The 15,307-nt window shown below is 42.6% G+C and overlaps 1 protein-coding gene across 3 annotated transcripts in view; it reads right to left on the bottom strand.

Moving 5' to 3' along the window:
• dtx1 (deltex 1, E3 ubiquitin ligase) overlaps positions 1–15,307 on the bottom strand; it is a 46,020-nt gene that overhangs the window by 16,656 nt on the left and 14,057 nt on the right. For all 3 annotated transcript variants that reach the window (XM_079349093.1, XM_079349095.1, XM_079349094.1), the window contains exon 3: positions 2,283–3,030. In XM_079349093.1, coding sequence (XP_079205219.1) covers positions 2,283–3,030 — 748 coding nt within the window. The remainder of the gene's footprint in view (positions 1–2,282; positions 3,031–15,307) is intronic.

Here is a 15,307-nt window from a genome sequence, read left to right as displayed (position 1 = left end):
GGAAATACTTGTATTTAGATTTCTAAAACAAGTGAATAATAGAATACTTTTGTAAGCGCTGCTATGAAGACTGTACTATATGATTTTATGTTTGTGAATGCTAATCAGAAGGCAAAGTAAGCAAAATGTCATTAAATAACTCGTATTAAATAATCGATCTTTTCAGCTTAATTTTCTGGCTTCATTTGTCTAGCATTCTAAGTTTGAGGGTTAGAGATTTTTAAAAAAACCGAATATACAGTACATAGTTCAGTTTTTTTTATTAACACAGATGATGAAACAATGTGATTAAGAAAATAGTCAACACAGAACAAAATAATGAAATGGTACCGTTAGCGCTGCACTTTATACGTTTAAAAGTAAAATTAAGAGTAAGCAACAAACAGCAGCGTCCCGTTTTAAACTTGCAACAGGGTAACTGCTGTGTGAGCTCAATAATTCAAAGAATCTATAGAAGCCTGCATGACCTCATTTCACGAACCACAGGCCTTTAGTTTATATCTGCTCACATGTTGAGCATGATAGCAGGTGCAGATACAGTGGGCTGTGTCATCCTGGTAACAAGATAAATTCAAGTGTTTACACAATCCAGCAGATGGTGCCACTTCTAATATCTGTGCATGTGAGATAGACGCATGAAGCAATACAACTTCCCCCCACTTATCGTCAACGTCACGTGTTCTCATTGGAATATAAAGGTTAGTATTGAAGCCACAGACTTCACATTCAATTACATATGGGTCATAAAAACAGAGAGCGAGAGAGATAACGTAGTGTTCTAGCATATAATAAAATTAAAGTAATTTTTGCATTTACATAATATAGCAGCTACAAATGTGCAATCAAACATGTGTGGTTGTTTATTAGCAGCATCAACTCATGTTAACAAGCTTTACTGTGCCAAATACCTTTTGTGCACCCAGCTGCAGTTATATTAGGTTGTGGGTGTCTGAAAAACAGATCTGATGTTTTACGTTCTATGTGGGTTTTTTTCTGTTATCTGTCTGCTGCACGCTCGAGAGAAATTTACGAAGGGGAGTTCACATTTCATTGTGGGGTGCATGTGTTTGTGTGTGTGTGAGCTCTCATGTCCGTGCTGCCTGTGCGTTAACCACACTCATCCTGTATGGCGAGCCACTCGCCTGGGAACTGATGCACTCCACCTCACCCTGTCTCTTCCTCTCGCTTTCTATGTCTCTGCAATGAAACCTTATGTGCTTCAAGGTAACAGTCACATTAAATCCACAACTCTGCACACAGCTGAGTTTTCACTGAATTCTTACAATACAAAAGAAAACTAGAGTTATTCATCCTACGCGTCTGTTCTCCACCTTTGCACGGAGACACATAATTTCACACCTGAAACAATGTTTCATGATGAGAAAAAGTCCTACATGTTTCCTTTCAGTGACACAGAATTAGGCCAGAGAGAGTGAAAGCATGTGTGCCGGGGTGAAGGACGGTAATAATCAAAATGCAGTAAGTGTGTCTCTCCCCATGAGCAGAGAGAATAAAATGGAATCAAATTAGATCAGGAGATGGTTTATTTTAGTAAAAGAAAGCAGGATAGAAGGGGGACTGAAGTATCAGTTACAACGATAGACACACTTCTTTTTTCCTCGGCTCCCTTCGCTGAATTGCTCTGAGGTCACAGCGCTCTGCTGAAGCTCCAATTTTTCCTTGATCCATTATTCATTTTTCCCCAGTGGAGCTCTGCGTCCGTGGCAAATAGGTTTCCACAGTTCCACACGCCTTGCCATACATCATAAAACAAAGAGTTGTACAAAGATCCCGGCACTCCACGCACAACGTCAGACTGTAAGCATCTCACGACATCCGTTACGACCACATCACAGTGTGGTCGTAACAAATAAGTTCAAAGCAGAAGCAAAAGAATGATCAGAGGAGCTGCAGAATTTGCACGCCGATTGGGGCCAGCATAAGCTCATTATGGAGAAGTAACCATGACAAACACACACATAAAAAGGATGGGATTCAAGCAATGAAGTATCATAGGGACTCAAGGCTTTTCCTGCACATCCATTGATCAGCACATTAACAAGGGGAGTCATAAATCAAGGAAGGAGAGAAAATGACAGCACAATACTCTTGACACATGCGGGCTGAAGCTTTGTGGAGCAGACGCTGCTTTTTATATCCTGCTTCAGCTAAACTGTAAAATCAAACAAATGAAAGCATTTTAAAAAGTAAAAGACTGCGGCAGACTCCGGGGAATTCAAACCACAAGAAAAAGGAGAGTGCATGTGTGCAAACATATTTACCCTGGCGGGATGGCTCCTCTGGCTGTCCCCATGGAAATGCGCTGCGTGCCCGGTCGGTTCAGGTTGTTCTGTCCGTTGATGGTGAGAGCGTGGTGGCCATGGGTGGATGAGAGAGACGGCATCACGGGGGAACAGGGGAAGTTGGCAGAGGAAAGTGGTGACTGCACCTGTTCAGCTTTGGTGTGCCCGCCTCCTACACTTATGTTATTGTGGTTTGTCCCGGAGGAGGCGGATGTTGGTGACCAGAGGGAGGTTCCAGCAAAGGTGTTGCTCTGCCGCACCCCAGTGAGTGCTACTGAAGCGCCAGAGTTCCCCCCTGACCCTCCATAGACTTTCCTCCGCTGAGACGCCAGGATAGCATTAGAGGCCGCTCTTGTACTGTTGACTAGGATGCATTGTTGACAGGAGCACGGCTGTCCCGAGCTGGCACCCACAGGCCAGGATTGTGACTTTGGGATGGAGCCCATGATGAGTGGGTAGGCCAGATCCATCCGTCTCCGCAGGCGTCTCTTGCGCTGGCTCTGCCGGTTGGTCTGAGACATGCTGTTGAAGTCGATGAGGTAGCAGAAGCCCAGAGAGGTCAGGTCCAGCCAGGGGTGCTGCTTCTCATAGGCATTCTGGATGGTCACGCAGATCTCCATGTCATACGGCGTCCACGAGCCGTTGTCATTCTCCCACTCCCAGACCACGCCTTTCCCTGGGGCTGACGACGGCTCGTAGAAGTTCCTATGCACGGGTCTCATGGTCCCTAAAAGCAAGGGGCAGAGAGGAGAGAAGAAACATGAGGACAAGTGCTCAGGCTCTAAAATGAACATTAATCTTCATTTTCAAGATTTTGTAGGTACAAAGAAAGACCAAAAGAAAGGTGATAAAAGAAAAAGAAAAAAAACTTAATGCGCAGAAAAATAGACCAACAAATGATTGTTTTTTGAAAGTCAGACTATTCATGATCTGCATCTAAGGCATCTCTGCAGATTCAAGTTCTTTAACTGAACAATGCACAAAACTGGTTGTAATTGTAAAAGCTGTTGAAATGTTTGAATGACTCAAAGTGTAGCAAAGCAATTCACAATTTCAGTCATAATGAAGAGATACAGTACTTTCATAGGACTGAATTTAGAAGAGGATGAATCATTATTCTAAGTATATGGTGTCAGCTCTTTAAACACAATAACCTACATTTCCCATAATTCAGGTTGTTAGTGTAGGTCAAAGACCTCTTACTGCTGTTTAAATGTCCACCTTTTTGAATCTACATACCTACAAGCATGATCTATGTTTACCCCCAGACATGAGCCCAGATGACCCATACAGTAGGACATCGTCAGGTTTTTTTATACAAACTTTAAAAAGTTTGTCCAGGACAGACAAAATACAGCAGTGTCAACAGGCTGCATAATACTCCTTATGAATAGTAAATTATCTTTATGTGAAAGATCACAGCAGTGTTCTTTATACTTTAATTCATGTGTTTGTTACAAAGGCTGAAGATAAGATGATTGTAATGTACCTATACAGGTCTATATGGGTACAGCTTCTCTTAACTTTAAATGAGAAATAGTGACAGAAATGGACAATTTAGTAAGCATATACAAAAAGGGGTTTCCATGAAACACAGACAGAACTCTCTAGCCTGAGGCACGATGCAGTTTTAATGCTGCTTTACTCTCATCAAGTACGCTGACTTGTGTTGAGACAGCATCCTGACCGGCTGTTGTAGATGAGATGTAACAGTTCACTTCCTGCCTGAGGGTACATGGTTGCAAACTGTGGAGTCAGTGGGTAAAGAGTGATACAAACATATATTGTAGGAAGCTGTAGTACCAACACTGTTAAAATCACGTGACTGAACTGTATACATGTCTGCAAGAGCGCAAACATCAAACCCACAATCTCTAGCTGTATCAACCTGAACTTTATGGTTCTCTGTGACAACAGGAAGGAGGGGGAGGTGAACCTGCCTTTTTTTTTTTTTTTTTTACTTCTGTCCCTCTGCTGACGGCATCACAGTTCCCACCTCTATTATAACGCAATTACTGTAGTCACATGGGAAATCAGGACACCTTTGCCTATGCATTACCCTGCCGCACATCAGCGAGTGTGACCAGGCACCCGGTCCAGCAGAGACCACCAACCCTTCCATCCCCCACCTAATTTAATGGGTAAATGCACCCCCCCCCCTACCAGAGAGGATTATGGTGATAATGGTGGGATGCAAGTGTGTATAGAGGATGAATGACTTTGTAAATGAGCATAGGGGATAGTGGGCAGCAGTCTCCTCTTATACGGCAGCCTGGTGCTGGCTCCTGAGAATCAAATGCATCAGCAGAAACAGCAAGTCTGACCTTGACTTTCTGCTGCAGACTGCTGCTAAAGGACTCAGCTTGATGGTTAATTTCATTTGGAGCTGCTGTGAACCATACACACTCGCAAACACACGCAAAGATGACTGCTCACTGAGCCAGCTGCCTGAGTCTCTCACGTCTTCAGTCAGTCAGCCGTGCACGACTTTCTCATCCAATTGCATCTGTCCCTTCCCACGTCAGCCTTGTTGCATGATTTCTTCACTTTACGATATAAAGATAAAACTGTTGGTTACGCTCAGTGCAGCAGAGGAAAGCTCAATGATGGCGAGCCACACGTCTGGACCCTTTACCACTGCAGTTCCTCAGGGATCCATTAGCACCAGCGCAGCTGCATGTTTCCACGATCAATAGTGGCAGAGTTCTTGCTACTAAGTCTTGCTCAGTGGTTTGTTTAACACAACTTTTATAAATAATTAAAATATGTGGAGATGTTTTGATTCCCAGCATCAATTTAAACATCTCAACTTTGGTTAGCAGGCATAAACGGTGTCTGTCTTTGAAGCCTGTTTGTACAGGCAATTGTTTGAGATGAAAAAGTCTGTAACATGAAACGTGCTCATCTTAAACATCTTGCCCATGTTTTAGACTTCCGTATGTAATCACTAAAAAAACTCCAAGGCTCACGTTTTCACAATTTATTGATTCTTCTATAAGTTTATGTGGTTATAAAAAATAGTTAGAGATTTGTAGCTGGTTTTCACGCAATAAAAAATAAATTGTAATCACTTTGCAGAAAATAATTGTTAGGTAAAAGACCTTACTCGATGTGTCGAAGTCATATCATCTTTGTCAATTTTGTTTTCAACATGTGGTGGACATTAAGAAAAATCGAAATAACGTTTCTCTCCATGATGTAAATTAACAGTAGAAAGATTTTAAAATATAAAAGGATACAAATAAAAGTACAGATTTACAAAACGTTAAAGATACTGAGCAAATGTTCCCCTGGGTGAGCTGTAGTTGTGTGATGTATTAACACGCCAGCCCTCACAGTGGGATTCTGACCTCACTGTCACGCAAGGCCAGGTGGGTTCAGGGTGAGCCTGGCAGCCCTCTCAAAAATGTTAGCTGAGGGATAAAACTTCCTGGTGTTCGTTCACCACATGAGGTCATGCCAGTCTCCATCCTTCATATCTTTGTTTTTCAACTTCTGTCTGAATCAGTCATTTAAAAGGAAGGACATGAAACATTAAATTGTGACAGCCTCGGATGTCCTCAGAGGCTTCTGCCAGTAAAATCTGCAGATTGGCTTACTAATGTGCTGTAGCTTGTATTGGTGGATTTTTTTTCCTGTGGTTGGAGGTTACCTGTGCTTCAGTCCACACAGTGAGAGGTTAATTTTGAATCTGTCCCTGAGGTTATTGATGTGTGTTCACTCACTCTGCAATCCCACTGGGAATGTGAGGGTGATGAAAACACCCTGTGCAATGATGTGCTTTTACAAAAAAAGAACAGCCGCAACAACAAATGTGCATTGACTTGTATGAACCGCATGTAAATAAATGTAAGGCCCTAACTTCGCGAATGAAATAATAAATATCTGTTTTTGTATTTTGTAAGAGTCCTTTTGTTTTTAAAGATGCTTCTGTGTTGCTGACGAGGAACAGTCTTTATTAAGTGGCATTCATGTTCATGTTTCCAGTTTGGGTTGAGGGCAAAGAGAGACAGTGAGAGAGAAGAGGGGAGGAGGGGAGGAGGGGACTGCTCCAGGATGGGTGGTGAGGTTCAATGTCCTGAGCTGGGGGGGCAGACGAGAGAGAGAGAGAGAGAGAGAGAGAGAGAGAGAGAGAGAGAGAGAGAGAGAGAGAGAGAGAGAGAGAGAGAGAGAGAGAGAGAGAGAGAGAGAGAGAGAGAGAGAGAGAGAGAGAGAGAGAGAGAGAGGAGTCCGCGTGATGGTGTGGGTGGGGTCACACACACACACAATGCTGGACGCTTTGCGGGTGAGGCGGGTGTTGTAGATGTCCATGAGAGAGGGGAGTGAGACGCAAATGATTTTCTCTGCTTTAAGCAGGTAAGGGGTTCCATAGCAGCAGGCCATCTCCACCAACGATTACTTACGCTTACAGTAGAGACAAAAAGTACACTGTTACCATAATAAGGATGTAAAGAAAGTCCACTGGTATAAACTGATATACTGCATAAATCATGGTTTAGGAAGATGGGCAAGTCTCGAGTAGGAGACTAGTGGTAAATGGTGCTGACCCACTGCAGCATACCGTCAACAATGGCAAAAATGCGGCTAAATTTATGGTGCCATGTCGGTAATCTAAGCGCACATGTCGCTTTCAAACTGGCCTGCCAAGAATAACAGCGGCATGCTGCTGCTCCCAAAGCCCATACCACATGCCAATTCACGATCTCGACGCTACTGCTGACTCTCTATGTGAAATAATATTCATGATTTTCAAAGCCTTTAAATTATGAGTCTTAAAAATTGCTACCTAAAGGTGCTAGTTAGAAACCGTAAGAGAAGGCCAAGCCTGACTTTGTGCTCGCTTCCTTTTCTGTTGTTACTTCCTGTTTTGTACCTGCCTCTGCCACCAATCCATGGCGGAGTCACTGATGCTCTCTCAGCAACCCTTCATGTGCTTCCTGACAGGAAACTAAGCAAAAAGGGGTTTCATTCTGTTTGACCCTGTGTGCCTCCAGCAGCCATCTTTCCTGCTCTTCCCTCACATCCTTGTCCTCCCTCCCATGATGTCCTCCAGCCGTCCTTCCCAAACACCAGCAAGGTTCCCCTGGGTGAGCTGTAGTTGTGTGATGTATTATCACGCCAGCCCTCACAGTGGGATTCTGACCTCACTGTCACGCAAGGCCAGGTGGGTTCAGGGTGAGCCTGGCAGCCCTCTCAAAAATGTTAGCTGAGGGATAAAACTTCCTGGTGTTCGTTCACCACATGAGGTCATGCCAGTCTCCATCCTTCATATCTTTGTTTTTTCCACAGGAAGTGAAGTAAGTTCTGTCTGAATCAGTCATTTAAAAGGAAGGACATGAAACATTAAATTGTGACAGCCTCGGATGTCCTCAGAGGCTTCTGCCAGAAAAATCTGCAGATTGGCTTACTAATGTGCTGTAGCTTAAATTGGTGGATTTTTTTCCTGTGGTTGGAGGTTACCTGTGCTTCAGTCCACACAGTGAGAGGTTGATTTTGAATCTGTCCCTGAGGTTATTGATGTGTGTTCACTCACTTTAACACCTCTGCGCTCCCACTGGGAATGTGAGGGTGGTGAAAACACCCTGAGTGGAAAACACAGTCAGTAAAGTGCACCTGTTGTGTTATTATAGGTAATACCTGAGCAGCTCTTACAAAATGCATGAGTTTCAGGCTTTGTTGTCACAGAAACACTTGGGGAAAGGTTTTGTTGCCACGAGAACCGTCTCCCGGGCTGTGAATAGTGCAGGGGGATGGTGGAGGAGGGGGTTTGCCCATATGTGATCATTTCTACTACTCCTTTCCCTGAGCACAACACCTCCTCCACTCGCTCTTCTCGTCTGCTACGGACACCAGCTTTCACCCCCTCACGCTCCTCCGTCTCTCCTGGCTCCTCACCAACGCTCACTGAGCCGTTCATCACATTTCCACTCTGTCACTCACGGAAGCCCTTCCTGCTCTCACACCAAGCTCTCCACTCGGACAGAGAGTCAAAATCTGTGTCACTGAATCACATCGCCTTCCAGCTCTTCCTTGATCTGCGGATGTGGGAGGACAGATGTATGAGGAGCACTAGGATCAAGCTCTGTAATTTATTTTTTGTAATTGACAAGCCTCATCAATTTCCCAGAGGCTGCGTTGAGCTTATTAAAACATAGCTCCGCATTTTGTTCTTTTAACTACAGGAGGAGAGAGGCCAGTTACAGGTCCATCATCAAACGACTCAACGTGTCTGAGAGGTACTTAAAGATAGCGTCTCTTCATGAAAACCTGATGAGCTCTGACAGAGAAGATAAGCTGCAAACACATCAGAGACAAAAAAATGACATCTCATGATGCCTCTTGATGAACCATTGTGTCACACCCGCCTGTAGTCAGGTCAGCTACACGCCTTATCATGCATAATGCTTCTCCTTCATGAAATCAAACAAATTAGTTCTCTAATAAATTCACCCCCTGTACTGTGTGCGCTCCTCGAGACATCACCTGACCTAAACTATTTCATTCTTTGAACCAGGCTGTACACATGTTCATTTCTTCTATAGAAACAGGCTTTTTTGAACGGGGTGTGTATGTGACCTCTGCTGCTTCTGCAACCAGCCTCAAGCGGACACATCAACATCCGCAGGATTTTGCACTTCTGTGTTGGATTCATTCCAATATCTGAGGTTATTGCATGGTTGCAACATAGCAACTTTCAACTTTTAAAAAAACATCAGTCGAGCACAACCGCTTTTGTTCTTTAGCTGAATTGTTGTCCAAGGAGCAACGGCATGCATGACCTCCAAAATGACCTCGTGACGAGGAAACAATTGTCATTACTCACAAGGTTTTAACAGGGGAAAAGCAATCGACCGAGGTCTCCTCCTCTCCTAAACAAACAGAACCTGTGGTAAAACAGCAATTCAGCAGTTTTACATTTAAATTCAGTCTTATTTTAATATTATTTGAAACGACTTAAATGACACATGAATAATTAATAACACATATTGCTCATCACTTTTCCGTCCAATAGCAGATACAAGTGACACACCAGCCAAATACAACTTGAGTTCAGTTTACTCATCATCATAGATGGTAATAAAAAGCCTGGTAACACAGTTTCAATTTAACCCCAAAAAGGACATTTTGGTAGGTAATTTTGTTATGGCTTGACCAAACAAAAAAAATGTTTGGTCTGAACCTCAAATATACATCTTAAAGTCTGTATTATAAACTTTGTGAAACTCTGGTATCCCAGTTTATTAGACACCGTCAAGTTCTAAAAAAAAGATTACAAATGATTTGCATGGGAAGTGCAGTACTAGCTATGACTACTAAAAGTGAACAGATTTGGGTACATTTAAGTTAATTTTGGTTAATGAGCTAAGAAGGCTCCTGTCAACATTCACTCACAGATGTCAACAATCACAGCAGTTGTTTTGAGAAAAACGAAACACCTCCCTTTCAGTGGCTTTTTGGTGTTTTTCGCAACAAGGCACAGTACACCGCAGCATTGTTCTCACCCTTCTTTCACTCTTACTTTACCAGTGAACCTTTTTTTATAATGTTACCACTGCACTGTCTCAGGCTCAAATTGCAACTTAACAGAAATATGTCTGGACTTGGGTCAGGTTGAAATCAGTGAGGTTCATGAAGGAGTCCTTCCTGTAACTGAAACCTTTCAGCAGCTTTCTTCTCTTTATTTATGCAAATGAAACAGCTCTAGAAACATTACTTTGTTTATTAACTGAGCCTACTAGATGTGTTTTTTTCTTATTTTAAACAACACACCCACATTGATGAATCCCTCAGTGCTTTTTGAATGCTTACAACGTAAATACAAGTTAAGACTCTTTCAAAAAAATCTTATTATAGTAAAGTTAACTAATCTGCAATTTTCTTAAAACTCAATTCTACACAAAAAGACTGCCCTCCTCTATAAACACCTGATTGGGCCATAGGTTTCTTATTTTTCAGTCAATGGAAGTTGTTCTTTATTTCATTGAACAGCTGATCAGTGTTTACTCAAACAAAAACACTTACAGAGCTGTAAGCAGCACAGCCTGTATATTATCACCATTCAGCTCTCATTATATCTCACATAGTGAACACGTGATGAATATGCTAATATGATGTACTGTATGGGAGAACTGAAATAATTAATGCATGTTTGATGTTTCCACATAAACCCCAGAGCTAGAATAAAAGACTTTCATCTCCCAAAGAGGGCCGCACAAACAATAAACCCGAGCTGGCTGATAGAGATGATGAAGAGACAGAATGCTGCAGAGTGGTTTAAAAAGGCATCACAGACCGACAGAAAACATCTGGCTCTAAAACTACTGTTGTATGAAGATGATAAGAAGTGAACTCTTCTTTGACTCGGGCACCTCTGAGGCTTAAGATTTGAAAATCTGCCCAGAGAACCTTGTCGTACCTGTACATCAAAGTGTGAGCGATGTGTAAGAGTATTATCTGCTCATTAGCAAATACCCAGAGATCACAGAGCAGAATAATGAGGATGACAGTCTGAGATTAAGCTGCATCAACGGCATTATATTATACAATATGGTAGCTCCCCTGATTTGATCTTTCAAAATCACACATTAAAGCTCCTCTTCTACGCTGATATGACACTTCCCAGAATGCAGTTACATAATGCATAATGAGTTACAGTCGTGAATAAAGGATTACCTTAAAGGCCTCTTTGTCTGCAAAATGTGATGGATAAACTCACTAATGGGGAAAGAATGATAAAGGAGGAAAATAGATAAGGGTAGAAAGAGGAGGAGAAAAAAACAAGCACAGGTAGTTGGCCTTTGAGGACAAGACACAAAGCAGGAAAGGAAAAAGAGGTGGAGATGGAAGAAGATTCAGGGGTCAGAGTGATTGATCGAAGAAGGCCGGACGAAGTGAAGGAGAACGAAAAGAAGGAGAACGAAAAGAAGAAACGCTATGCAAGAGGGGAGGGAGTATTCTGAAGGACGCATGTGATGAGAGGAGGTTCTCTGCCAAAAAAAAAAAAAAAAAAAAAAAAAAAAAAGAGGATGTCTCACTTTTGCCAGAGCTTCAAACGTGAGCACTGCAGTAAAAACAGGCCCCAATAATACACTCTCTGCTGCCAGCAAGACAAAGTGGTGAGGAAAAGTGTCCTCACTCCTACTGCAGCCCTTAGCCGATTCCACCTCGCCAAACTCTCCCTCACCTTGGCCAAGGGAGCCGGCGAGTTACTGTGGAGCGCAGAGTTTGCACTTAAAGGTAACAAACAAAAAAAAAAAAGGACAGGGTGGCTAAAAAGATGTTGAGAAAATGAAGTTACAGTCCTGTCCACCTGCCAGCTCCTACACTGCAGTGAGGTAACAGACCCTGAAACAACCTTCTGACTGGCTGGAAGTCGTGACCACCATCAGCTGAGCACTGTCAGCTGTGCCAAGAAGCCTCAATGACTCACTTTGTGTGTGAACAACTAGCCGCGTGCACGTGTGACTGTGCGTACGAAGTGTTGCAGGCTAAAGAGATTAGCATTCCTGGATACGCGTGTTTCCACTTCACACAACTTCAGCCTCATCGCATCCAGCAGGAACCTCGTTAGTGTGTCAGCGAAGGGCCATCGAGTCACCAAGGCGAGGGAGATGTAGGGAAAGCTCCAGGCACAGGTATCACACACACACACACACTGACACACACACACACACACACACACACACACACACACACGCACACACACACGCACACACCTGCAGCCTTGGCTCGATGTCCAGGCCAGCAGGGTTACACTGAACAGGTTTCTTGTTAGCAGAGAGGAGAAACACGGAAAACGAGATCCTGCACACAGAAGCTTCTCCAGTAAAGACAAGGCTCATTTGGTTGATCCAGCTATTTACAACATTTAATTCTAAAGTAGGACATCTTCTAATTATCTGGGATTTCTTGCCTGCTTGTCCCCTGTGCACTTCAGGGGATTTTATTACATCACAACATTTCTTCACATCTCTAACAGCTGCCAAATGAGGACCTCTCACGCCTGCATGCTTCAGAGCTCTCTTCTTCTGGCATCGGCCCAATTTGAACGCAGCGCTGCCAAGAAATACTGCATGACACATTAAAGAACTGAATGGAAAAAGAAGCATTTCTCAAATGTGAAACATTTATTATTCAGATCCCTGAATCACATCAATCAAGTGTAAAATTTAATATCAAACTTTCAAAACTTTTTTTTCCAGTTTCAGATGATCTGAAGCTGTGATGTACGACTTTTACCTTTTTTATCAATACATCGTCTGATTGGACGTATTAAGACAAAAGAGGGGTAAGAAACTTAATAGCAAAAGAGGTTTTGAAGAAGCAGGGACATATATAAATGTCCCTTATGGCAAATTTTCAGCAATATTATCTGCTTCAGTCACACAATGACTCAGCCATACGTCTTGCAGTAAATGTATTTGCAGGATTTATGTCAGATGTTCTATTTGCGTTCACCATGCAGCCCCCCAGGCACATTTGGAACATTTAGGAGTACTGCGGATGTGTGAATGGGCCTCTAGATACATTTTACTGCATAAGAATTCTGTGTCTAGTTGCAAATTCATCGATAACAAAAAATAAGCCATGTTCAAGCAAAATAAATAAATAATAAAAAAGTGTTTGCACTGGATGACAAATTAATAAAACATTTCCTCTTTTAAATGTTCTGTTTCACGGCTGCAAGTCGACAACATACGTGTGTACTCTGTCACACCTTTTCACAAAGCCTAGTGATGATACTGAAGATGTGGTTCTGCATATCAAAAACGTTTCTGAGGGATGGATGTTTGAGACGTTACATGATCCTCAAAGATGTCATAGAAGGTTTACGAAAAAAAACTGTTCGAGAAAACTATTATATGTCAAACCACAGATCACAGGAGCACAGATCACTACTGTCTGACAACTGTGCAGTATGTGATTTATGCATATGTTCCAGGGTAAAACAACGATCAATCTCACGTGTACAAAGATGTGTCAATCATATTGTGATATCAATACCAATATTGTGATCTTTGCGTCATGTTGCCCTGCAGCTGACCTTGCAACTAAGATCACATAACTCCTCCCTCCATTTAATACAAGAGAAAGTGACACACACACACACACACACACACACACACACACACACACACACACACACACACACACACACACACACACACACACACACACACACACACACACACACACACACACACACACACACACACACACACACACACACACACACACACACACACACACACAACAAATGTACAACGTGATGCAGCATTTATCAGTTAACACACGATATTTCATGTCAGCCGCCACAGCAGCAAGACAGACTGTACATCAGAGCCGACATTTTGCCCGCTCAGCAGAGAGCTGATTGATGGCCGCACTTTGAGGTGCAGACTTAAGGTGTAGTTCAAAGCAGCTCTCACCGTCAGATGACCTCTGCCACACTGTACATGCAACGCTAACTGCTACATGACAGCATCAAGAATCAATCACAATCCATGAGCTGTATGTATACTGCACCGTCACTGAGCAACCGCTGAAATGAGCAAACAGCAGACGGTGGAATAGTTGGAAAGAGGAAGTTTTCCACATGATCACATCACTTATCGTATGGTGAGTGTTTCAGACGTCAAACATTATGACTCACTTCCATGAAACCTGTGGGTGGTTCTGTAGCTATGATATGGTCCTAATATGCATCATGCTCCAAATATGATCAATTGTGTTTTTATAGCATCTTCGAGAACCCTGTTGGCCTCATTGGCTGTGATCTGTAAATGATGCCGACTGATAAAACACTGCAAGCTTTTAGTCTGTCCTCAAGAGGAGAACAATAAATTGTATAACGCTTCTTTTGTTGCATGTGGTAGGGTTGATCATTTGTAATGCACTCCAGTAAGTTGGAAAATCTAAACCTTGATTGTCTTTCATCACACAGCATGAAACAGAGGAAATGTGGACAGGTTGGATCTAGAACAGAAGCTGCATTGGCAAATAAATTGACAATGGGAGTCAAGATGTCATTACCATGGATCGAGCTCAAAATACTGCTTACTCTGCAGCCTGCTGATATGTGATTGGTCAACAGTACATAAGCAAGTACAAGCGGAAACTGTAACACTTCCCATACTAAGAAAACAGACCCCTAAGTACTGATTATACACTTTCATATTAGATAGCCCTTCCTCCTGTGTTGCAAACGTGGACATCATTTCGTTAAAAAGTACTAAGTGATGTTACTACACTCTGTCAAATAAGGAAACCCATCTCTGACAAATTATTTCATAACATCAAGGCTGTTCATGGGAAACACCAGGAGGGGGGAGAGAAGCTCAGAATATTACATTTGACAAAAATAAAGGGCATCTGACTCATTGAGCTGAACAGCATGCACTAAATGAGTTTGCTGAGACAAGCTTTTATAACCGCTGTCAGAAACAGTCAGGTCTTATCAGAGGAAACGTCTGGCTACACAACAGCACACTGTTACCGCAACAGACTACACCGATCAGCACTGATCAGCAATAAAGTGGAGTGAGAGAGGCCAGAAGTCATCAGACCCGGAGAGAAAGGCTGGATAATAGATTCACAAACACAACTTCTCTTTAAATATGTTCTGCTTTCCCAAGGAGTTTTTGTGATCAGGCCCAGACCTTTTCTCTGGTGAATCACAAGTGTAATCACATCTCCTCTGTGTTCCAAAATTAATAGAGACATCCATTTATTTGAGTATTAATAGCTCATCTTCATAGCTCAATTATTTTTACTGCTGCATTTTGAGCTGTTCACGTTTTCTAAATTTGTTGAATTGAGAGGAGTCGAGAGTATTCAGGTCACTCACTCCAGCTTGTCGAGGCTAAATGTCAGAGGCTGGAAGAAAATCAGGGTCATGTCCTAGTTGAAATGTAGCTAAAAGCTTTTTTTTTTTATTAAGCTTTAGGCTTCAACACAAGTCTGACGGACCATATCGAAGCTTATCGAGGTGTGACGGTGTAACT

The sequence above is a fragment of the Symphodus melops genome (genome assembly GCF_947650265.1).
Source record: "Symphodus melops genome assembly, chromosome: 1".
NCBI lineage: Eukaryota > Metazoa > Chordata > Actinopteri > Labriformes > Labridae > Symphodus > Symphodus melops.
The sequence above is the reverse complement of the archived record's forward strand: the minus strand, read 5'-3'. Positions and strand labels throughout refer to the sequence as shown.